The 24,534-nt window shown below is 38.6% G+C and overlaps 1 protein-coding gene across 1 annotated transcript in view; it reads right to left on the bottom strand.

Annotated features, from left to right (window-relative positions):
• The window catches only part of LRP2 (LDL receptor related protein 2), a 201,822-nt gene that overhangs the window by 64,365 nt on the left and 112,923 nt on the right, over window positions 1-24,534 (bottom strand). The window contains exons 34-47 of the mRNA XM_060177750.1: window positions 23,863-23,972; window positions 22,844-23,021; window positions 21,541-21,757; window positions 19,478-19,717; window positions 17,330-17,518; window positions 14,322-15,242; window positions 14,044-14,209; window positions 12,858-13,016; window positions 11,060-11,349; window positions 9,804-10,007; window positions 8,189-8,431; window positions 6,286-6,411; window positions 3,181-3,300; window positions 1,913-2,047 (exon numbers count right to left, since the gene is read on the bottom strand). Of these exons, the coding sequence (XP_060033733.1) occupies window positions 1,913-2,047; window positions 3,181-3,300; window positions 6,286-6,411; window positions 8,189-8,431; window positions 9,804-10,007; window positions 11,060-11,349; window positions 12,858-13,016; window positions 14,044-14,209; window positions 14,322-15,242; window positions 17,330-17,518; window positions 19,478-19,717; window positions 21,541-21,757; window positions 22,844-23,021; window positions 23,863-23,972 (3,298 nt within the window). The remainder of the gene's footprint in view (window positions 1-1,912; window positions 2,048-3,180; window positions 3,301-6,285; window positions 6,412-8,188; window positions 8,432-9,803; window positions 10,008-11,059; window positions 11,350-12,857; window positions 13,017-14,043; window positions 14,210-14,321; window positions 15,243-17,329; window positions 17,519-19,477; window positions 19,718-21,540; window positions 21,758-22,843; window positions 23,022-23,862; window positions 23,973-24,534) is intronic.

Genomic DNA, 24,534 nt, shown 5'->3' with positions numbered 1-24,534 from the left:
TTCTGGGACATTTCTTCGGGAAATACACATCCAAAGAAAAGAGAAATGGAAACATCATGTCCCAGGCTGCAGCCAGCTATTCTAAGACACTAATTCCCAACAGGAGGGAAGGGACAGCTGCTCTGCCTTCTGATAACACAGATGTTCAGATGTAAAGAAAGGAACACAGAGGGACATTACACGGTGGTCAGTGGGCTAACCCAACAAAAAGACATAAGCGTCATAAAAATATACGCCCCAAACTCAAGTGCACCCACATATATCAAACAAGTACTTATTGAACTTGAGGGAGATATGAACAATCACACAATCATAGTAGGAGCTTTGAACACACCACTCACAGCAGACAGATCATCAAGACAAAAAAAATCAAATCACTAGGGGGAGAGTGATCTTAAATGAAACCATAGATGAAATGGACCTAATTGATATCTAGTGAACTGTGCATCTCAGAAGAGGTAAACACACATCCACTCGAGTACACATGCAACATCCACAAAGATTGACGACATGCTGGGCAAACTGGCGTCAGCTTACTTATTCCCATCTCTCCTATGTTTCCTAATGTCCTAAACACGGGCATGGATTTCAGTGTGATGGAGCCATTTCATTCAAACAGAGGCAGAGGTTTTCAGGCAAAGGTGATCACAGATTTTTTCCCCAATGGATGTGGAAAGTGTCCTAAAGGTCCTACAGATTTTATTCAGTAACTACTAATCTCTAGGCACCCCCAGACAAACACAGGATTTTGGGTCCTAGGGTCATGTAAGGACCACACCAGGCCCCTATGGTAATGAAGGCATTAGGTTTTCTACCATGAAGGGGAAGACCTGTGGCTGACCTCCCGGTGACCCCTGGCCATCACTGACCCGCCCTGGCCATCACTGGCCCATCCTTCTGCTGTGACCTCCTGGCCATGATGGCCCTGCCTTGCCCTGCTGGTGTGTCCTCTTGGGGGCCATTGTGACCAACCAGAAACCTATAAAAAGCCGCATCTGAGGGGGGGGGGGTCTCCTGTCCATATGCCCTGGAAGCTCTTGGTAGTGACCTGTGGCGGACTCCCCAGCTAGCTTACGCACCACCACTCAACTCTCACTCTCTGTTCTCGCTCTTTTGATTCCCCTCTCTCCATCCCTGCACTTTACCTGATACCCACTCCCACTCTCCCTCTCTCCTTCCTCCCTCTCCCCCTTTACTCTCCTCTTTGCTTTTTTCCCCTTCCCTTGTTCACCCCCCTCCCCTTAGTTATCTAAGATAGCCCTAGCGCATTCTAGTGTGACTACCACTGTTTTTGGTAGAGCCAGTAAGAGTAGAAGGTAAGTTAGATCTTGGTCGTTTTTTGGTAGTGACAGTCCTAGCTTAGAGTTCCTAGTTAGTCTACAGTGAGTGTAGATAGGTCTATGGCCCGGCCTAAGACCTCTCCATTGGGAGAGGGAATGGCCGAGGCCTCCCTCACTGATGACATGGCCTCTTACTTGTCTCAGACTGAGCTTACCCCAAAGTTAGGTCATTTCAAAGCATTTCAATGAATAGAATCAAGCAATTCCTGGGTGGGAAAAAATATAAGTAACATTCTGCCAGTGTGCATTCAATTAGAAAGGAAGCTGCCAGGGCCAGGTGATGATCACTCACATAGTTGAGCACATGCTTTACAGTACACAGACCTAGGTTCAAGCCCCTGGTCCCCACCTGCAAGGAGGGAAGGGGAAGCTTCACAAAAAGTGAGACAGTGCTGCAGGTGTCTCTCTTTCTCCCTCTATCTCCCCACTTTCTTCTCAACTTTTCTCTGTGTCTATCCAAAGTAAATAGATAAAAATAAAAAAGAAAGGAATGTGCCCAGCAGTCACACTGCCCGGATAAAAACAAATCTGCTGGGTTTACCTCTGCAGAAGAATTACTCGGTTTCACTTACCACACTGGTGCCTTTCATCCTCATCGCTCATGTCGCCGCAGTCATTATCACCATCACAGATCCATTCATTTTGGACGCATCTCTCATTATCACACTTGAACTGATTACTTGAGCACTCTACCTCCTGGCGGCTCCCTAAAGAGAAAATAAATAATAAGTAAATAAATAAATAAATAAATGAGAAGCACTTTGGTCAGTGTGGTTTGATATGCAAGAAGCGCTGAGTGAAGTCTGCTAAAGCAAGAGCTGCCTCAAGTCCTGTAACACAGAGTTTGCTAGCCTGAACTATAAGGATCCGGTTCGAGCCCCCGGCTCCCCACCTGCAGGGGAGTCGCTTCACAGGCGGTAAAGCAGGTCTGCAGGTGTCTGTCTTTCTCTCCCCCTCTGTCTTCCCCTCCTCTCTCCATTTCTCTCTGTCCTATCCAACAACGAACAACATCAACAATGGTAATAATAACCACAAGGAGGCTACAACAAGGGCAACAAAAGGGGGGAAAATGGCCTCCAGGAGTGGTGGATTCATGGTGCAGGCACCGACCCTAGCAATAACCCTGGAGGGGAAAAAAAAAAAGAACTAGGATTTAAAAAAAGTCATAGTTTGGTTACCCCTGTATTGCACTATGATTTTTAGAAAAATGTAATTTTATATCTGCATTTCATAATTACATATTTAAAATGCACAGATATAAGTCACTTGCCAAAATATATAAATAATGATCCCCAAATACAAAGGGACACAACTGCCTCAACAAATACAACCAGAGGGCCCACAGAATTTCTTGGGAAGCCCAGATGGTCATGGGATATTACTTCCTAAATTAGCACATAGGCAAAATGGAAAAGTATGAGTGCCAATTTTATGTCTCTTCCCCATGTGTCTGATGATTCCAATCACTTCTGGACACACCCATACTTCTATAGGGCAGGAATCAGCCAAATTCAGAGTTTGAGTCAATTAAGAGTTCAAAGTCAATTAAAACAAGTTGAGTTTTACAAGCCAGGCACAAGACTACATACACCACCAACATAATCTATTTCTTTAGCATCAATCGGTAGCCTCCATATGCAAAGCGGGAAGCTGCACAGTGGTCTGCAACAAACAGCTTTCTAAATGAATGTCTGTTATAAATGAATGGTTATAGTATCGCTGCTCAGACTAGGGCCAGGGGGTACAAAAATTTAGCAACTTTGATCTAATTAATTTGAAGTAATTAGAAGAGGTTCTCTTGATGAATCAAGGATTTTTTTTTATGTGTTTGTTCTTTTACCACAAGTCTGAGGTTCATCGGAGCCATCGAGACAATCTCTGTCTTTATCACAGTACCAACTGCGAGGAATACACCGGCCATTTGAGCAGCGAAACTGATCATTGGTGCATGTCTGAGTGGCTGAAAGAAGGAGAGAAGATAAAATCAATGAGCAGAACACAAGCTTGTTTCCACTAGTTTTAACAATCTTCCTGTATCTCTAAATTGGAGATATATATACATGTATATGTGTATGTATATGTATACGTATATGTATATGTTCAATTTCATTCATCTGTATGTTTCAACCCATTTTTCCCCAATGCCATGTGTTGAAGAGACGCCCCTTCCCCCATTTAATAGTCTGAGCACCTCTGTCAAAGATTAGATGTCTATAGGTGTGGGGGCTTACTTCTGGACTCTCAATTCTAGTCCACTGGCCAGTGTGTCTATTTGTGTTCCAGTAGGAAGCAGTTATTTTTACTTTTTTATTTCTTTCTTTATTGGGGGATTAATGTTTTACATTCGACAGTAAATACAAGTTTGTACATGAATAACATTTCTCAGTTTTCCACCAAGCAGTTTTGATGACAATGTCCCTATAATACAATTTAAGATCTGGAAGTGCGATGCCTCTAGTTCTGTTCTTTCTTCTCCATATTGTTTTAGCAATTCTAGGTCTTTTCTGGTTCCAGATAAACATTTGTAGCATGTGTTCTATTCTCCTAAAAAATGTGGTTGGGATCTTTATGGGGATAGCATTAAAATTGTATATGGCTCTGGGTAGTATATAAGAAGTCTTTCACTTCTTGTGTTAGGTTTATTCCTAGATATTTTATTGTTTTGTTGCTATTGCGAAAGAAATTGATTTCTGGATTTCATCTTCTTCTAACTTAGTGTTTACATAAAGGAATGCCACTGACTTTTGTATGTTAATTTTGTAGCCTGACACCTGACACCTTACTGTATTCCTGATGATTTCTAAAAGCTTCACTCCTGTGAGGATGTAGCAGCAACAAATGCTGGAGAAATTGTGGGGTCAAGAAAACCTCCTTCACTGTTGGTGGGAATGTGAATTGGACCAACCCCTGTAGAGAGTCTGGAGAACTCTCAGAAGGCTAGAAATGGACCTATCCTATGATCCTGCAATTCCTCTCCTGGGGATATATCCTAAGGAACCCAACAAGCCCATTCAAAAAGATCTATGTCTACCTATCTTCATAGCAGCACAATTTGTAATTGGCAAAACCTGGAAGCAATCCAACAACAGATGAGTGGCTGAGCAAGCTGTGGAATATATTCATAATGGGATACTACTCAGCTATTAAACACTAAGAAGAACCTGGGCTGGAGTTGGTGTACTGCACCAAAGGAAAAGACTCTGGGGTAAGTGGGAGGGAACCTACAGGTCCTGGAACAGGATGACAGAGGATCTAGACGGGGTTGCATTGTTATGTGGAAAACTGATAAATGCTATGCATGTTTAAACTATTATATTTACTATCGAATGTAAAACACTAATCCCCAATAAAGAAAAAAAGGAATAAAAAAATTGAAATAAAATAAATGTGTATATATATAATTTCATTATATATATATATATATATATATATATATATATATATATATATATATATATATGTTGCAAGAAAGACTGAGGCCTGGGAAATCAACTTCTGTATAAGCTTTCCATGGGGAGAGGATAACATTCAGAAAAATGAAAAAGCTACACTGCTTAAATTTTTCTGAACTTTTCATAGATCCCAGCAAATAAATTACACATGCTGGAAACACCAAAGAACTATCTTTCTGATACATGAAATCACCAACTATTTGAGAGAGGCCTTGGTTCTAGTTTCTATTGTAAAATAAAATTAAGTGAATTCTACTGAAAGAATTGCTAAAAGCAGAAACAATACACACATATCTGAGCTACATACATAACTTTTTGGCCACTGTTAGACCGCAGCATGTGAAAGCTTTATTTGAGTAAGTGAGGAAACTGCCCTTTGAATATTCATTCTTTCCCCCAAATAACTTTAGGTAGCTCTGGTGATACTTTTTTTTTTGCCTCCAGGGTTATCACTGAGGCTTGGTGCCTGCACTATGAACCCACTGTTCCAAGAGGCCACTATTTCCCTTTTGTTGCCCTTGTTTATCGTTGTTATTGTTGTTATTGCTGTCATCATTGTTGGATAGGACAGAGAGAAAATTGAGAGAGGTAGGGGAAGACAGAGAGGGGGAGAGAAAGATGAGACACCTGCAAACCTGCTTCCCCATTTGTGAGGTGGGGAGCCAGGGGTTCGAGCCGGAATCCTTACTCGGGTCCTTGCGCTTTGCGCCATATGTGCTTAACCCGCTGCACTACTGCAGGGCCCCATGATAATATGTTCAAAACTGGTAAGTGAATAAAACCCTAATTTAGTCTTATAATTCTTGTGGTCTACAATGAACCCCTTGCTTTAGCCCATGGTATCTGACTGTGTGCAGGAAAAAAGGTTAAGAAACAAAGGACCTTGAAAGGTCCAACACCAGCTTCAGCCTGTCCCTATCTAATGGCTGAACTCTGTTATTACGACTGATATCTGCTCTTGAAACTGTAGCCTGGCTTAAAAACAACTCAATTCTTAAATTGTACATCTAGTGATTACTAGTCTCAATTTTATCCAGCTTCTGGATGGTCTTTACTTTGTGATAGAATTATAAAATATTGATTGAACTATAAACTGGTAAGCATGAAATAAAGAATTCTTAAAATGAAACATTTCAAAAAAAAAATTGCCTCCATAGTAATATTTGTAGTACATAAGGGCTTAAGGTGCAAATATTTTTAGGAATTTCTGAAGAAAAGGACCTTCAACTCCAGGAGAAGTGGTCCTGGGACTATAAAGTGGCAGGTATCAGAGCAAGTCACTGGAACAAATATTTTGAGCTGGGAACAGAGAAAGAAGGAACTTCTAACATCCCTCCAATTGCATTCAAATGTAATAGCTTACTGCACCTGCTGATAAAGTCCGTTTGAGAAGGCACATTGAATTTATCCCAAATACCCAAACCATTATCATGTCATATTAGCAAATGACATGATTCTTTAGAACCACAGAAATAGAAGCAAGTGTATCTTACAGCAGAAAATGGGGCTTTCATCACTCATATCTCCACAGTCATTGTCTCCATCACACAAGTAGAGGCGAGAAACACACATAGTTGAAGTTTGACATTTTATGTAGCCAGGTTGGCACGTGTAATCAGCTTGAAAAAAAAAAAAAGATAAATATTTAGAACACATCTACAGAAATACACATGCATGTGTATTTTAAAGACTGCTCATGCAAACAGATCTATTACTCAAACTCAGACTTAAATGTGAGGCATTATTAAAGCTATCACAGAAGCATGGTTCAAGACATTATCTTACATCACAGATTAAATGAAAGAGAGAGAGACAGAGATTTCTAGTTGAAACTATGAGACAGGGGAGTTGAGATTGCTTTGCAGTTAAAGCATCTGTTTTTCGTCTTTAATAGCACCAAGAAGCATTCCAACTCTTGGTACGTCTATGAATATCACCAAAGTGAAGTAATATGTAACTGTAAAAAGAAATGAAGATCCATGGAGCCTTGGTATAGCCTCCAAAACAAATTGCTAAGAGTAAGAAAGAAAAATTCAACATATGAGGCTGTGCTTCATATAAAAAACACAATGACAAGAGTGAACTAGAGAAAAACATAGTTATACTTAAAACAACAGAAAAGAGGGCGAGTGTTTTTGCAGAAAACTGAGCAATTTTTACCTATGTACAACTAAACTTACTATAAACCATTAATAACACCCAATAAAAATATCTGTTAATTAAAAAAAAGTCATCTGTAGTGCAACAGATTTCTATGTCTGAGGCACTAGATATTTCATGCTTTCTTCAAAGAAAAGCTTTTTATTTTTATTTTTTACATGAAAGTTTGAAAACAGAAAGTACAAAGATCAAAAACTTTGGTGATAGACCTTATTATATAATCTGTGACTGTGGAATTTTGTACATTATTTTGTATAAATAAAAATCAAATTATAAAGGTAATAAAGTTATTTTTAATTTTGATAAAATTTGGAAGGCGTAACAAATGTGAATAAGGACTGAATAGGTAAGGATAGTAAGTAAATACTGTGGGGGTTTTTTACATAATGTAATGGTGTGATAGTTGTTTTTCAAAATGACTATTGGTAAGATATATTTCTGAGAGTGGTATTAAACATACTCAAGAAAATCAGGAGTGACTGATAAAACATCTTGGTCACTTGCTGAGAAATGTTGAAGCTAGGCAATGTAAACTTCATAACAGTATTTTAACTGATATGTGTTTGGACACTTTACATCTGAAAAAGTTATTTCAAAAAGCACACACACAGGAAGGTTTGATTCCATGCAGCTATGTTATATGTATGCATATGTATGTACATGTATATAAGTGTGTGTCTGATTTTATTTTCTCTTACTTCTCACAATATTCTTAGGAATGGCTCTAATTTACTGAGGAGACACTTGAGATATAGATATCTCAAGCATGTAGCTATACCCAAATTAAAAATATATTTGAACTTCATAACTCTGCTCTTGGTTTTTTTTTTCTGAAGATGCTAAAGTTCAAATCAAGAAATACAGAAAAATCAATTAACTGGTAAAAACTAAAGACGATCATATCCATCAGCACTACACTGTACATACACACCACACATTAACCACATACTTTCGTTTCATAGTTTGTCAGCAAGTATTAGAAAATCTTACAACAATAAAAAAAATGGTCGTGTGGATTTATAGTCTGGCAGATATAAGAGCCAAGGATAAATTATTTACGGTTAACTAATGATTGCATGGATTCATAAGTGCGGGTGGATAATTCAAACACTAATATTAAGTCGATGTTTTCAATGACTACGTTTTTTTCCAGAAAGGATCTGATTTTAAGTAGACACTCATCTTTCTTGATTTAAGACCCCAAAGCACACTAAGTGTGGCGTCAGATGTACTTACGACAGTTTTTCTCATCGGATGTATCATTATCCTGGCAGTTGTTCACACCATTGCATACCAAGCGAAGAGGTATGCATTTGCTATTACCACAAGTAAATTCTGAGGTTGCATTACAGCTTCTGAACAGGCATCCTTCTTCATCACTGTTGTCACCACAGTCATTATAGTGATCACAGCGAGAATTATATCGGACACACCGCCCGTTGGCACAAGTGAAGGCCGTTGGAGAACAGGTATGCAGTGCTTAAAAAAGAGAGAGGGGAAAACATCAATGAAAACATCATCCTCAATTCTAAAGTGGCATAAAATCAAATAAAGTGGACACTAGGTTTACCTTCCAGAGCAAAAAGGGCTGCAAAACGGACTGCATGTAAAATGAATCACATTTTAAATTAGATTAAGCAAAACATGTCATGCTTGGGGGGGGGGGCACAAAGAAAACACTTTATGCAAGTGGTAAAGTCAGTCTGTCATCTCAGTTTAAAATTTTACCTCAGTCACGGAAAATCATGCAAATACAATGTCCTCCGGGGAAAATAAATCTCAGCCCCTGTACAATCTACTAAAATTTAAAGGTGGCAGAAAAGACAACATAAATGGTTATGCAAAAGGACTTCCATCACTGAGGCTCCAAGGTCCCAGGCTCAATCCCATGTACCATCATAAGTCAAGAACTAAATGGTCTGCTGTTCTTGTTTTCTCCCTCTCCCTCTCCCTCTCCCTCTCCCTCTCCCTCTCCCTCTCCCTCTCCCTCTCCCTCTCCCTCTCCCTCTCCCCCCTCCCTCTCTCTCTTTCCCTCTCCCTCTCCTCTCCCTCTCCTCTCCTCTCCTCTCCCCTCCCCTCCCCTCCCCTTCTCTCTCTCTCTCTCCCTCCCTCCCTCCCCCTATCTCATTTAAATAAAATAAATATATTTTAAAGGTAACTAACCTCAGAGCTGCCCCTATGTTTTTTTTTTAGGTTTGCTGTCACTGGTTTTTGGTACTAGAGATTGAGTCTATGGTCTCATACATGCAAAATACGCACTCAACCACTGAGCCACATTCCTCACCAACCTCAGTGTTATCCCCCATTCAGATGCAAGTTGAGTATTGGGAGAAATTTCAATATTATTACTTAGTTAATAATTCTGTTGAAAAAAATTTTAAATACTAACAGTCACCTAGGGGAGCCTTTGATTCCATGCTGCTATGCACTAGATCTCATGTTATATATATGTATATGTATGTACATGCATATAAGTATGTGTGATTTTATTTTCTCTTACTTCTCACAATATTCTGAGGAATGGCTCTAACTTGCTGAGGAGACACTTGAGAAGCAGAGTTTCATTTACTTTGCCAGAGCTGTACTGTTTAGAAATGGCATTATCCATATTTTAATTTCATGCTTTTGCTTTGAACTATTGCAGAGCTATGTTCTAATAAAGCATTACATACTACTCCATGACTTGTATGTGATGGGACAGAAATACACTCTGGATATTCATAGTAGATGTTTTTCAGGTTCAACAGGATTCTTGGCACAATTTTCAGTTCTATTCACACATAGCAGAAATCTGCGACAAATATTTGGCATAAGTTAGCTCCAAACAAACTCTCCCATGAGTCCAACTCACCACATATAATTTCTGTCTCATCACTGCCATCACCACAGTCATTGTCATTGTCACATATCCAATGTTTCAAAATGCAGCGTCCATTGGAGCAGGTGAATTTTGACGTATCGCACCGTGTACCATTGTCCATGATGCAGTGTTTATTGTTGTTGGCCAAATACCAGCGACCCTCATGCGGACACTGGCATTCAGCACCTTGTGGTCCTGAATAAAGGGAGATTCAGAAAAAGATTTGTGTTGCAAGTATTCACCATTTTCTCTCCACAATAGCTTACTTTTGTTTTCTCCACAACACCTTTGAAATGGTTTCTGAATTAAATAATAATGTGTATATATACATATATATATATATATTCCTACCATCAGCTTTACAGTGATATTCTGAGTCATTTTTACATCAAGAAAAAAAAAAACACTAATTTCTAATCAGCATGAATAACTCACCCTAAACTACCTCTCTCCTATACTGAAACAACAGCAAGGATTTTTCCCTTCTCAACAAAATTTGCAAAGCAAAGTACCAAAGGCATATCTTCTATACATCTGTTGTTCTTCTTCTTCACAATTGGAAGTACACACCCTCCAAAGTATCACCAGAACTATACAAAATACAAACAGTACCCACCTGAGAGCATGAAATCACTAAGGAAAGTAAAAGCTGATGAGATTTTGATTAAAGCCAAACAGTGGAGCAGCCAGAACCTCCAACTTTTACCTCCAGTAAGTTTGAATTTAAAAATACATTACAAGGGAGTCAGCAGTAGCGCAGCAGACTAAGCACACATGGCGCTAAGCGCAAGAACCAGTGTAAGGATGCCGGTTCGAGCCCTCAGCTCCCCACCTGCAGGGGGGTCGCTTCACAAGCGGTGAGGCAGGTCTGCGGGTGTCTGCCTTTCTCCCCCCTCTCTGTCTCCCCATCCTCTCTGTCCTATCCAACAATGACATCAAAAACAACAACAATAATAACTACTACAACAATAAAACAGGGGCAACAAAAGGGAAAAAAGCAAGCAAAAATAAAAAAACTTTTAAATGCCTTCAGAAGAAATGTTTTTATATTAAATATAAAATAAAAATCCTGCCACTCTTCCTCTCAAATAACTTCCCCAAATCTTTTGTATGAATCACCGTGAAATCAAGGAGATTTTTAAATTTTTATCTCTTATCAAAGCTGAATATTCTTCAACAATCCTTACTAGCTTGTCATTACAAATATTACTCTCCATAATTTTTCTCTTCATGGGCAAATGCCTTACCTGGTACACAAATATGGCTGCAGCCTCCATTATACTGATCACAAGGATTGCTACAATGCTGTTGCTGATTCTTCATAACCATTCGAATATCTGAGGGCTGGGCGGAAAATTGCACAGTCATGGCAATCACACCAGACCCATCATATTTATTAGCTCGGTAAATTCTTCGCGTGAGCCAGTCAGTCCAGTAAATATGCTGCCCATGAACAGTTAAGCCAGAAGGTTGAAAGACCGTGCTGACAATGACTTTGCGCTCCTTGCCAATTAGATTGCTAGATTCAATCTTCTGCCTAAAACAAAGTTTAAAAAAAAAAAAAAAGATGAAATCTAGAAAAATGCATTTCTTAAAAGACAGCTGGTGTCTGACCCAAACCATGGCTTTAAACAAGACCCCAGCTTTCTTTTCAAATGACAGTAGAAATATATCTTCTGATGATGGAAGGACTTAATTTGTATATCAAGGACCTTTATGAAATATCAACATAACTTACAAAAAAATATTATAAAGGAAATGAGGCTGACTTTAGAACCAGAAGACTTTCATGAAATCCTACGTGTGAGGTAAGAAATTTAGTGTTTAGTACAAAGTAGTCAGTCAACGTGTTGATTATTTATCACTGCACTACTAATCCATTGTTTCTGGCAGCCAGTTTTTGCATTTTATTGGATAGGACAGAGAGAAAATGAGAGATGGAGTGGATAAAGAGAGAAAGAGAAACATAGACACCTGCAGACCTGCTTCACCACTTAAAAAGTGTCCTCTCTGCAGGTGGGAAGTGTAGGCTCAAACCTGTATCTTTGCAATTCATATCACCCGGCACCCATTACTTTACTTTTCAGCAGTGTTAATGACCTTTTGTGACTTTCCGGTTAGCAAGTACCTAGAGGTATTTAGCTAGAATGATGGAAATTTAGACACAAAACATCACTACTTTCCTTTAAATGGGAAAACAAAAACAATTTAAAAAGAAAAAGATCAGATTGGGGGCTAGGTGGTGGCGCACCTGGTTGAGGGCACATGTTACAATGTGCAAGGAACCAGGTTCAATCACCTGGTCCCCGCCTGCAGGGGGAAAGCTTCACGAGTGGTGAAGCAGTGCTGCAGGTGTCTCTCTGTCTCTCTTCCTCTATTACTGCCTTCCCACTCAATTTCTGACTTTCTCTATCCAACAACAAAAAAAAATATCAGGTTGTTAACTACTCAGTGTCACAAGACCAAAATACTACCCATAACCGGCAAAAAAAAAAAGTCACCTCATCTCTTCCATTCTGATGATTGGAATATTAAAGATTACAGGAAAATTTGGAGGATCCCATATAAAACTGACAAAAGCTTATGAGGAAATCTTGTGAAATTGGTTAAAAACCTCAAGAAGAAATTGTCTATTTTAAAAAGAAGACCAAAATTTAAAAATAAAGGTAAAATTTTTACACAGCAATGTTAAAGCCCGGGGAGGGGGGGGGAACCTCATATCAATACACATTGATAAAAACATTCATATTTCACATGAGGCCAATGGGTTATACATAAGGATTACATTTATGGTTATAGCTGTAATAGTATATGTATCTTATAATACATCTTCACATGATTTTTAGCTCACACTGATTTAATCTCATGGCATCAATGAAGTTTCACAGGTACATTCACCAAGCTAGGGTATAATTCCTGATATTGAGTTTACACTTTGGTCACATATATTTGGAACATGTATTTTCCTCACACTTCACAAGCCTCTCATCTTTGGAAGTGGAAAGAATCGCTCTTATCAACATCTGAATAAACAAAGATACTTACAGACTAGCATCTGCCCAGTAGAGAAGATCTTCCTCATGGTCCAGAGCCAGTGCACTGGGCCGGACCAGGCTAGTGTTCACAATGGGCTCCCGGAAGTTTCCTCCCAGTGTGGCTCTCTCAATTTTAGCACTATTACTCCAGTCAATCCAGTACATGTACCTAGTCATGCAAAAGGAATCATAATTAATTTATTCATGCAGAAACACAACTTTTTAACTTTTTTTTGTGTGTGCCTCCAGGGTTATTGCTGGGGCTCAGTGCCTGCACCACGAATCCACTGCTCCTGGAGGCCATTTTTCCTCCTTTGTTGCCCTTGTTGTTGTAGTCTTGTTGTGGTTATTATTGTTGTTAATGTCGTTCATTGTTGGATAGGACAGAGAGAAACGGAGAGAGGAGGGGAAGACGGAGAGGGGGAGAGAAAGACACCTGCAGACCTGCTTCACGGCAACCACCCTGCAGGAGGGAAGCCTGGGGCTCGAACTGGGAACCTTACACTGGTCCTTGCGCTTTGCGCCATATGCGCCTAACCTGCTGCTCGACCCCCAGATGCTCACAATTTTTTTTTGATTTTTATTTATTTATTCCTTTTGTTGCCCTTGTTGTTTTATTGTTGTAGTTATTATTGATGTCATTGTTGTTGGATAGGACAGAGAGAAATGGAGAGAGATGGGGAAGACAGAGAGGGGGAGAGAAAGACAGACACCTGCAGACCTGCTTCACCGCCTGTGAAGTGACTCCCCTGCAGGTGGGGAGCCAGGGGCTCGAACCGGGATCCTTCCACTGGTCCTTGTGCTTAGCGCCACCTGCGCTTAACCCGCTGCGCTACTGCCCGACTCCCCACTCACAATTTTTTAACTTAAAGGATGGCACCTTTCTTTAACTGCAAATTGATACCAATATGACAAACCAAATGCTATTCGATTCCCACTCAAGCAATTTGTCCAAAGGACATTACTGAGTCAGAACACTGATTTTCTAGTACTCTGACAACCTTTCCAAAATCAAAGGAAGATCCCTCCCAGATAAAGTCATTCAACTTCTTCACTTTTGAGTTGTAGCTACAGTGTTTAAAAAGATAAAATAAAATAAAATAAAATAAAATAAAATAAACTGTTGGCTCTCTATGAATATAAAATAAATTTTGGGCTCACTCTCCAGAAATATGATAAAGAAAACCATGACATACCCTCGGCAAGGATCTAATACAATTGCTCTTGGATTTGTAACACGGGCTACCACACTGCGTGAAGAGCCATCCAAGGCCATAGAATTAATAGTCTGGTTTTTGATGTCACTGTAATAAATTCTTCCATTAATCCAGTCAAAAGCGATGCCAAAAGAAACACCTATATCTAGATAAAGACCAACAAACACATAGAAAACATGAGTTTCGATATGCATTTTAGAACCACTGGGGAATCCACATGTTAATTCCAAGATATGCTACACTTGCAGTGTCCTTACCTGAAACAAGGGCAGTGGGGGAATTGAATCCTGGATTCAAGCTAATATAGGAAATCTGGCCAACTCCAGCCTCTAGAGGATGTGTGAAGTACACTCTATTATTTCTGCTGTCATAGTCCAGGGCCAATATATTTTTTCCCACACTTATTGAATGTAAAGGTGGGCTATGTTCTTCTGGATTTATGTGCAAACTTCTCAAGGAGTCATTCAAGGCAAACACAAAGAAATTTTCTGTAGGAATGCGACAGCTCTTGCCATCAGCTCCCAGGGTTCCAAAGGCACAGACACATTTTGCGGTGCTCAATCCAGGCAAAGCAAAGCAGAAATGAGAACACCCACCATTATTTTCTAAACAAGGATTATAGTTGACCTCTGCTGGTGACCGAGGCTGGACACTCTGATCAAAGATGGTCACATCTCTTAACCAGTTGATATTGTCTCTTATCACTGTTGGTGACCCTGTGTTTCCTGGATCCTTGCTCGCTTGGAAGATTTTTTGTAAATTCCTATCTACCCATATAATAGAATTTCCAAAAACAGTGATGCCATAAGGAGTTGGGTAACGACTACCATAATAAAGCACTTCAGGTTTCTCCCCAATATTATTAATCCTTGCAATCATATCTAAAGAATCATCAACCCAATAAATATAGCCATCGCTGTGGTCCACTGCCAAGCCCTGGGGTGTGACAATTCCTTCTGACACAAGCACAGTCCGATTGGTACAGTCGAGAAAAGAATATTCAATCTTTGGGTTTTGTCCATAGTCAACCCAGAAAAGGTATCTGTTCTTTGGGTCTACAGCAATAGCCCTGGGCATATCCATTGTAGATTTTAGGAGAACACGGCGGTAGGTGGTATTGATCCTAATCACTTCTATCAGTGTTTCTGACAAAAAAGCATTGGTAAAATAGAGATTTCCTGTAGGAAAACAAAGAAATCCAAGCTGATGAGTGGAAAATTAAGAAGAAAAAAGACATTTCAAATTCAGACCAAAATGTAGAAACTTGAGGTTGAATATCCATGTGTTATCTTTTCTAACATGATGAATAAATGACTCAGTACAAACTTAGGAAAACACAATTTGATGCTTAGGAGTCATGGATTTTCTTCAAACTTGGAGAAAGTATAGGCTAGCAGAGTCTGTTAGAGCACAGAATTTACACGCTTGAGGCCTCCAAGTCCCCAGGTTAATTCCCAGGTACAAATATAGTCTAGAGCTGAATAATAGTCTGCTATCTCTGTCTCTCTGTCAATAAATCCTACAAAAAATAATTGTAAAGTTCCTATTTTTAGCTTCTAAAGCAAATTACAGTTTGCATTAAGTACACAATTAGTATAAATGTCCACTTTCTATTGACAGGAGCACTTACCTGAATGGTCTCCATCTTAAATCTGAATGTTTATTCAAAAGACTATAGACACAAAGATCGTAATATAACTTCACTCCTGGGTTATGAAAGGAGCAAACAGGAAGATCTACCTGCTCTCAGACTATCAAGATGGTCAAGTGTGCTTATTATTAGCATGAAATCTTAGCCTAATCTTTCTAACTAGGTGTCTTCATCCATGTACCTTTCACAGACATCAAAACAAGTTTGTCACTGGCTATTACAGAACACCATAAAAATTTCTGTAGTCAAGACTGCTATTGGATGTTTCACATTGCTACCAAAGACTATCTTTTGTGTTTCTATATAGCTGATCTGAAACTGCTCCAAAGAAATCAAGCCAATATACTATATGGTACTAACCTACCCCCTTTTTATCTTTAATTGTTAATGTAAGTATATTACAATCCTTTATACTAGTATGCCAGTGTTGACAAACCTTTTCTCCACAGAGCCAGAAATTATTTTAGATTCTACAAAGCATATGGTTTCTTTCGCAATTACTCAACTTTTGTCCTTTTAATATCAAAGTGGTAACATCAGAAACAATTCATAAAAAGACATTGATGAATCCTAGCAAAACTTTACTTACAAAAATAAGCAGTTGTTTTTAGCCAGTAGCCATAAATCCTGCTTTGTATATACCCTCAAAAGTAATGCAGTAAATTGGTAATTCACAAATTGGATTTGGGAACCCAATTAAAGCTTGATCAAGCCATACTACTATATTTACTATTATTATAAGTATCTACATTTCCATAATATATTTTAATATATCTATGGATTGTCTTAACAAGATTAACACATTTAATGTCTATTTTTTTGGATGTAATTATATTCTAAAAAATCAATATATGTATTATTTTTGTTAAATTTGTTTTTAAGTGTATCATAAAAAATGAGTGATAGTTAAAAATTAAGTACATGAATCAATATAACTAAATTAAAGCAATATTGTGTTGTGCTATTCAATAACTACAGTAGAAAGTGCCTAATGGTCCACAAGCTTTTTATACATTAATAACAAGAGTAAGCAATTAAAAATTTAGCATTAGAATAGCTCAGCTTAAAATAAATCATCCTGGGGCCAGGCAGTGGCACAACCAGTAAAGCAGATTCAAGCCCCAGGCCCCACCTACAAAGGGGAGGCTTAACAAGTGGTAGAGTAGGCTACAAGTATCTCTCTCCTCATCTCTCTACCTGCTTCTCTTTCTCCATAATAATTTAAAATAAAATGAATACTAAAATAAAATGAACCAAAAAACAATAAAACTAAAACCACCTTACTAATATAGTTTGGTCTAAAAGCACAATTAAATTTGCCTCAAATATCTTAGTAATTGTCTAGAAACAAGATACGTAGCATATATGTTAAGCTAACTCAAACATTTTAAGAAATGTAAACATAGAAAGGTTTTTCAATAAAAGCACTATAGTGGTCCGGGAGGTGGCGCAGTGGGTAAAACATCAGACTCTCAAGCATAAGGTCCTGAGTTCAATCCCTGGCAGCACATGTACCAGAGTGATGCTTGGTTCTTTCTCTCTCTCCTCCTATCTTTCTCATTAATAAATAAAATCTTTTTAAAAATAAAATAAAATAAAATCACTGTTACCTACCAGCTACCCAGTCCACTGCAATGCCCTGTACTCCATTGCCTCCTATCCCATCTGTAGTGATGTTTGTAAATGCAGACCCATCTGGTTTGATTCTACGGATTGCATTGTACGATTGCACAGAGCTGCTAAAATCACACCAGTATATAAAGCCAGAAGATACGTCAACATCCACATGCAGTGCATTTCGTCCTGGAATGTTTAAAGAAACCATTACTAAACAATAACAAACCCACATGACAGTAAGTTTTATAAAGACTAGCAAGAAATGGATAACTTTCCTTTGTTGAGTAAGAAATCCACCACTTCAAAATTCCCAAGTATATAATTTCAGACAAAACCAATGGATTAAAGGTGCTTGGGAAACAAGATAATTGTGAGATTAAAAAAAAATGTGATCACAGACTTTCATACAAATTACAAAGGGAAAATGGCACCACTGATAAGCAATAATTTTAGTGGCCTCTTTAACAAAATGATTATTAGTCTCAGCCATTTCTAAGAGGAGACAAGCTGACATGCTACTCCTGATGAGATTCTGTACTGAGTACACCACCTTCTTGCCAATTGTACTCAACTCAAACCTAATCATGTAATTAAAACCAACTTTCATCTCATGTTAACTGTTGACTATACATTGAATGGCTAATTAACTGATACCATGAGGAGATAATCAGACAAATTCTCAATATGAGATTCTTAAAATCTTTTCCAAAAAAAAAAGTTGTAAAAAAACTAGATCATCTACTACAAGTCAAAAGAGACTAAGGCAGGGAGGAAAGCACACTGGTTATGCTAAAGGCTCAGATGCCTGAGATTCTGAAGTCCCAAGTTCAATTCCCAGCACTACTATAAGCCAGAGCCTGTAAGTGTTACAGTTAAAAAAAATCTTAAGGCAGTAAATAGACATATCAACTATCATAAAGGCTGTGGATATAGCATGACTCTCATCCCTGATGCACTAAAGGTCCCAAGTTCAATACCTAGCACCTACATGCTAGAGCTGAGTAGTGATCTTGTATATGTTTTTTAAAAAAGAATTTAAGAGGTGCCATATGTAAACCACATTTTTAATTACATCTTGGTTGTATCGAAACAACTATAAAATATTAAGTCATGTGGAGAATTCATATACGTACAAATTAAAAACAGATGTTAACATTTATTGGATCTAGGTAGAGTATAAGGATGATCACTATATATCTCAACATTCACTCATATGAAATATGTTAAAAGAAATGTAAAAAAAAATTATTTATAATGCCTTTACAAGGTGGCAACACAAGACACATAACTTTTCAAATTTGAGTAAAGACAACTCATGAGGACAAGTGAACATGTTCACTAAGCAGGAAGATCTTTGGTGCCAGAGACACCCTGATATTTTTTATGTGTTTCTGTCTCTCCTCATCACTCTCTCCCCTTCCTTTATTCCTTTTATCAATCTTTATTCCTTCTCTATTTTTTATCTCCATCATTAGCCTATCAAATGCTACTTGTTATTCCAGTAAACTCTTAGTCCCTCCTGTGATAAAACATTAACTCAGTAATCTCTAGATTGACCTAGGAAATACATGATCATTTTAAATGTGCACAATATGTAACTCTAAGGTCCTGCAAAAAAAAAAAAAGCTATTAATGAGAAACTAATACCATCAACTCATTTATTGAACTCATCAAATACATGGTATGACTCACATTGTAGGTCATCTTAGCACTAATCTAGATAGAAATATACCATCTACTCTAGGTCTCCACTAACAGTTCCTCTGGACATCAATTCTGTAATAGTTCCTCAGGCTACATTCCACAAGGCTCTTGTTTCCTAGTATTCTTGACTCCCGATGTTCTTAGTATAAGCTAAGAACATGGACTAGCACTATCAGTATGCTTTGGGTGCTTGTTAGGATTGTAGGATTCACCCCAGACTATTACTCAGGAAATCTGGAGATGGGACACTTATCCTTGTTTTAACAAATCTTCCAATCCGGGTGCACATTAAAGTTTGCAAGTGGCACAAGGTTGAGGTTTACTTAAAGTGGAAGACAGATTTTATCATGTATTGAATACCAACATGGAGATATGCTTTGTAGAACGATTTCAACAGGGCACCAGATGGAGACAACCTTCACGTAGATTAAGTTGGCATACCTGGGCCTGCCACTGGCACCATTGCCTCTGAGTGATCTGACAGTTCTAGGCTGTAACCTCTGATTGCAGACAGCATGGAGACAACAATAAAGGAATTGTGTTGAGAGCAGGTCCGCTGATCAGGATTGAGTTTGAATCCAGACGCACAGGCACAGGTGAACAGGCCTTCGGGTTTAGGCAGGCAAATTTGCTCACAGGCATTAGCATTATTGCTACAGCCATTTGAAGATCCAGCAGTAACTATACAAAGTCAAAATCAATTACTTCATTTCAATTTTTTAACTGGATGACCCAATAATAATTTTAAAATAATTACAAAACATGAGCTAACACCCTGAAAATGGTATCACAGCTTATATAACTAACATCTAAACTTCCTGAAACAGGACCACAGCTACTGCTTAATAGACCATGTGGTAGCAATTGCTTTTCTTCCATCAGTTATGGAAGAAATAGGGAAATTAGTACACCAACGCTAATTTTTCCCTCCTAATATGTGTGCTAGTATTTAAAATTATATCCACTTAAGTACACAATCAATAATGTGGTGGGCTTTTGTTATAAAATACACTAAAATAGTACTATTTAAAGACTTTTTCATGGGGCCAGGCTGTGGTACACCTAGTTAAGCACACACAGTACAGTGCACAATGACCCAGGTTCAAGCCCCCAATGTCTCCCTGCGGGGAGAAAGCTTCACCAAGCTTTCTCTTTCTCTGCCTCCCCTCCCCTCTCAGTAAGTTGCCAGTGGGTAGAGTATGGATGGAACTGGAAGGTAGTAAATCCCGTATTTGTTCCCTGCTATTATATATGCCATAGTGATGCTCAGTTCCTTTCTCTACTTCCCGTTAATAAACAAATCTCTAAAAATTTGTTTGGTAACCCTTGCTTATATACTAAAGGCTATAAAATATATCCAAAATAAAATAACTTTTACATTATAATAATCATTTTAAATAGGCAGCCAAAGTTAATGTGTGTGTTGAAAAGTGTTTCTTTTAATACTTAGTCAGAACTTGAAGGTATTATGTTAAGTGAGATAAGTCAGAATGAGAAAACCCAGTACTGAATGATCTTATTCACTAAAGAACAGTAAAGGAAAACATAAGGTGAAACTTTGGACTGGGTATGGTGTATTGTAAAGCAAAAGACTCTGGGGAAGGAGAATCGAGGACAGGATAAAGGAACATTGGGTATATGCTTGGGGTGGGGACTCTAGGTTGGGAAAGGGAGTGTCTTCCAGATATCTATCAAGGGTAGATGAGAGGTTATAACTGTGTTAAAGACAGAACTGCAAGCCATTAACCCTTCCCCCATTAAAAAAAAATGAATACAAATTCTATTCTCTTCACATTTTCTCAGCAAATGTCCAATGACACACCAAGAATGTTTCTAGTTATGAGGCAGAGAACAAGGTAGACCAAATGCCTGACTTTGGGGGCTTATATTCTAAAGAGGAACACAAACAAATACTATTTGAAGGAATGCTCTGTAATATTTTAAAAGAAAAGTAAGAAGCTTATGTTGAGGAAGGACAAGTTTACTCTAAAGTCAATCTTGTCCTGGGAGTCGGGCGCACAGCGGGTTAAGTTCAGGTGGCACAAAGCACAAGGACTGGCGTAAGGATTCCGTAAGGAGCCCCTAGCTCCCCACCTGCAGGGAAGTCGCTTCACAAGCAGTGAAGCAGGTCTGCAGGTGTTTTTTCTCTCTCCCTTTGTCTTCCCCTTCTCTTTCCATTTCTTTCTGTCCTATCCAACAATGATAGTATTGATAATAACAACTACAACAACAGTAAAAAAAAAAAAAGAGCAACAAAAGGTAAAATAATAACATTTAAAAAATTAAAAATAAAGTCAATCTTGTCCTTAAGATTGTCAGGTTAGTCTTGGACAGTTATGCTTAAAAGACTAATTATCAAATTAATATTTTGAGTCATGACAGTCTGCACACATATGTGGGCCTGTGTGTGAGTATGCACTGATATATTTAAGTGTATAGAAGGCAAGTATATACTATACAACAACAACACATATGTGTGCACACTTCATTGACAAATAGCTTACCTTGTCGTCTGTGATAAACCCGAAGGCATCTCAGATTTGGAATGTTATCTCTCAAGATTACTTTGTTGTCCCCAGTGGCCTTGTCAACTCTTTCAATGACCTCATAGTCTCCATCAGTATAATAAAGGTAAGGGCCATAAACATAGATTCCCCAGGGGTGGGAAAGATGGTTTACCAAGATCATTCTACTTGTACCATCAACATTTCCTCTTTCAATCTAAAAGATCAAAAATTTCATTATTTCAGAAAATATCATTTACTTCAGAAATTTCTCTCAGCAATGAGAAACTCTTGAGAAATGTTGAAAAATAACTAATTTAAAACTTGAAAGAAACAATACTACCCAGTTCGAGGCACCCGGCTCCCCACCTATAGAGAGGTCGCTTCACAAGCAGTAAAGCAGGTCTGCAGGTGTCTATCTTTCTCTCCCCTTCTCTGTCTTCCTCTCCTCTCTCCATTTCTCTCTGTCTTATCCAACATCATCAATAACAACAACAATAATAACCACAACAACAATGAAACAACAAGGGCAACAAAGGGGAAAAAAAAAAAGAAGAGAGAAAAAAGAAAGCCTTCAGGAGCAGTGGATTCATGATGCAGGCACCGAGCCCCAGCAATAACCCTGGAGGCAAAAAAAAAAAAAAAAAAGAAAGAAAGAAAGAAAGAAAGAAAGAAAGACTACTCTAAGTAAGTATAAATAAGAGAATAAATTAAATTATTGTATCTTGAAGGAAAACAAAGCATAGAAAAATCAATAAACATTATCGTTTTTTAAAGAGTTATGCAAATACTACAAAGGACTGGAATTTGAAGGGCAAAATTTCCTCCAGGAAAATGTGCTTATGAGAATCTCTGGTATTGTCAACACTGCTGTGAGACTGTATTCCCCATCTCTTATAATAGTAGGAACCAGTTGTTAATCATTAAAAATTTTTGCTGAAATAAAAGTGCTTTAAAAAATCTGGGAGGAGGGGCAAGTGGTGTCTCACCTGGTTAAGCGCTCACATCACAGTGCACAAGGACGCAGGTCCAACCCCCTGGTCCCCACCTGCAGGGGGAAAGCTTCACAAGTGGTGAAGCAGGGCTGCAGGTGTCTCTTTGTCTCTCTCCCTCTATCTATTCCTCCCTTCTCAATTTCTTTTTCTATCTAATAATAAACAAATAAAAACATTTTTTAAAAATCTGAAAGTTGCACTGGTACAAGTTGCCAAGTAGTGTGACTGCTCAAGAACTATCAGATAACTCCAACCACCAGCCACGCAAACCCAGCAACGGAGACGTACAGTCCACAAAGGTATCTTACCACTCCTCTGCTAGTGACTGCCCAATAAAGCTTCTGCTCCTCAATGTCAAGAGTGATAAACTCTAAGTGTTCAAGTTCCCCAGAGAAGAGAATTTCCGAAGACGTTCCATCCATGTAAGCACTTGCAATCTTAGCAGGAACCCCACTGTCAGTTCCCTGGTCTGACCAGTATATTTTCCTACAACCATAAGAAAGCGCAAGTATTTAATAAAGCATAAGGGATTCAGTGAGTGGCATCTATAATCTAAATACTTAAGTTGTTGTTCTAACTTACTAAATAAGTGAATGTAGTAAATGAAGAAAATGACTTGTCAAACAGACTCTTATCTCTTTACATGACTTCCATTTTTTTCTAACCAGTATCCCTGTCTTTGACCTCTTCCATTTCAATCTTGAAAAACCATTATAAAATGCAGGTTGCTCAACCTCCAAGTTGTCTGTTGACTCCTAAGTCTATGTATATTATTTCTCTGGGGCTGGGTGATGGCGCAGCGGATTAAGCACATGTGGCGAAGCACAAGGACTGGCATAAAGATCCAGGTTTAAGTCCCCAGCACCCCACCTGCGGGGGGGGGGGTCACTTCACAGGTGGTGAATCAGGTCTGCAGGTGTCTATCTTTCTCTCCCCCTCTGTCTTTGCCTCCTCTTTCGATTTCTCTGTCCTATCCAACAACAATGACAGCAATAACAACAACAATGATAAACAACAAGGGCAACAAAAGGGGGGAAATAGCCTCCAGGAGCAGTGGATTCATAGTACAGCAATAACCCTGGAGGCAAAAATAAAGTAAAATAGGGAGTTGGGCAGTAGCACAGTAGGTTAAGTGCATGTGGCGTGCAAGGACCCGCGGCCCAGCCCCCCACCCCCAGCTCACTTCACTAGCCGAGGTCTTTTTTTTCCCTAAAGTTATCAGATGAGATGAGAAAACATCTTAAGTTTGAATCTTCTATTTTATCAGGCCATACCAATAACAAGAATGGTGCCATACAGAAATCATATGCCATCTAAAAACACTCACCCTTTGACAGGGTCAACAACTATGCCAATTGGAAAACCAACCCCAAGAGGTGTCCCATCATTGGTAATAATTGTTTTTTTGAATCTGACATCTCCACGGACTGTCAAAACCTGTAACATAAAGTCAACTGTTAGAACTTAAGTTCATAAAAAGAAAGCAAATACAAAAAATATAAACTTGAGATGGAGGAAAATTTACACATGTAACCTATTTCAGGACATAGTGAGGGATGAATGGGAGAATTGTGTAAGATTCAAATGCCCTCCAATTGCATATCAAGGTTATGAGTAAATCAAATCAATAAAAAATGAGAGTAACAGCAACAAAAATCACCTGTCAGATTCCAACTTCCAATTAAAGAAAATTTTAGGGAAGGAACTTCATACAAGTAAAAGACAGTTTCAAATGAGTCAACAGTTGAGGTTATCATTGCCTCAGATAAACTATCAAAATGCTTTCAGAGGGGTTAGAGAAAACTCACCTGACAGATCATGTACCTCACCATGATTGAGGGTCTGGGTGAAGCCCTTGAACTATATAAAAGCACCAGGGGATAATCCATGAATAGTGAAGAATGCTGTAGTATCTCCCTCTCACCTCTCTCTGTCTACTTTTTCCTTTCTCTCCCTCCCTGTCATATAAAAGAATGAAAATGTAGGCCTGGAGATATTG

This window comes from Erinaceus europaeus, chromosome 18 (assembly GCF_950295315.1).
Source record: "Erinaceus europaeus chromosome 18, mEriEur2.1, whole genome shotgun sequence".
Taxonomy (NCBI): Eukaryota; Metazoa; Chordata; class Mammalia; order Eulipotyphla; family Erinaceidae; genus Erinaceus; species Erinaceus europaeus.
This window is presented reverse-complemented; position numbering and strand designations above follow the sequence as displayed.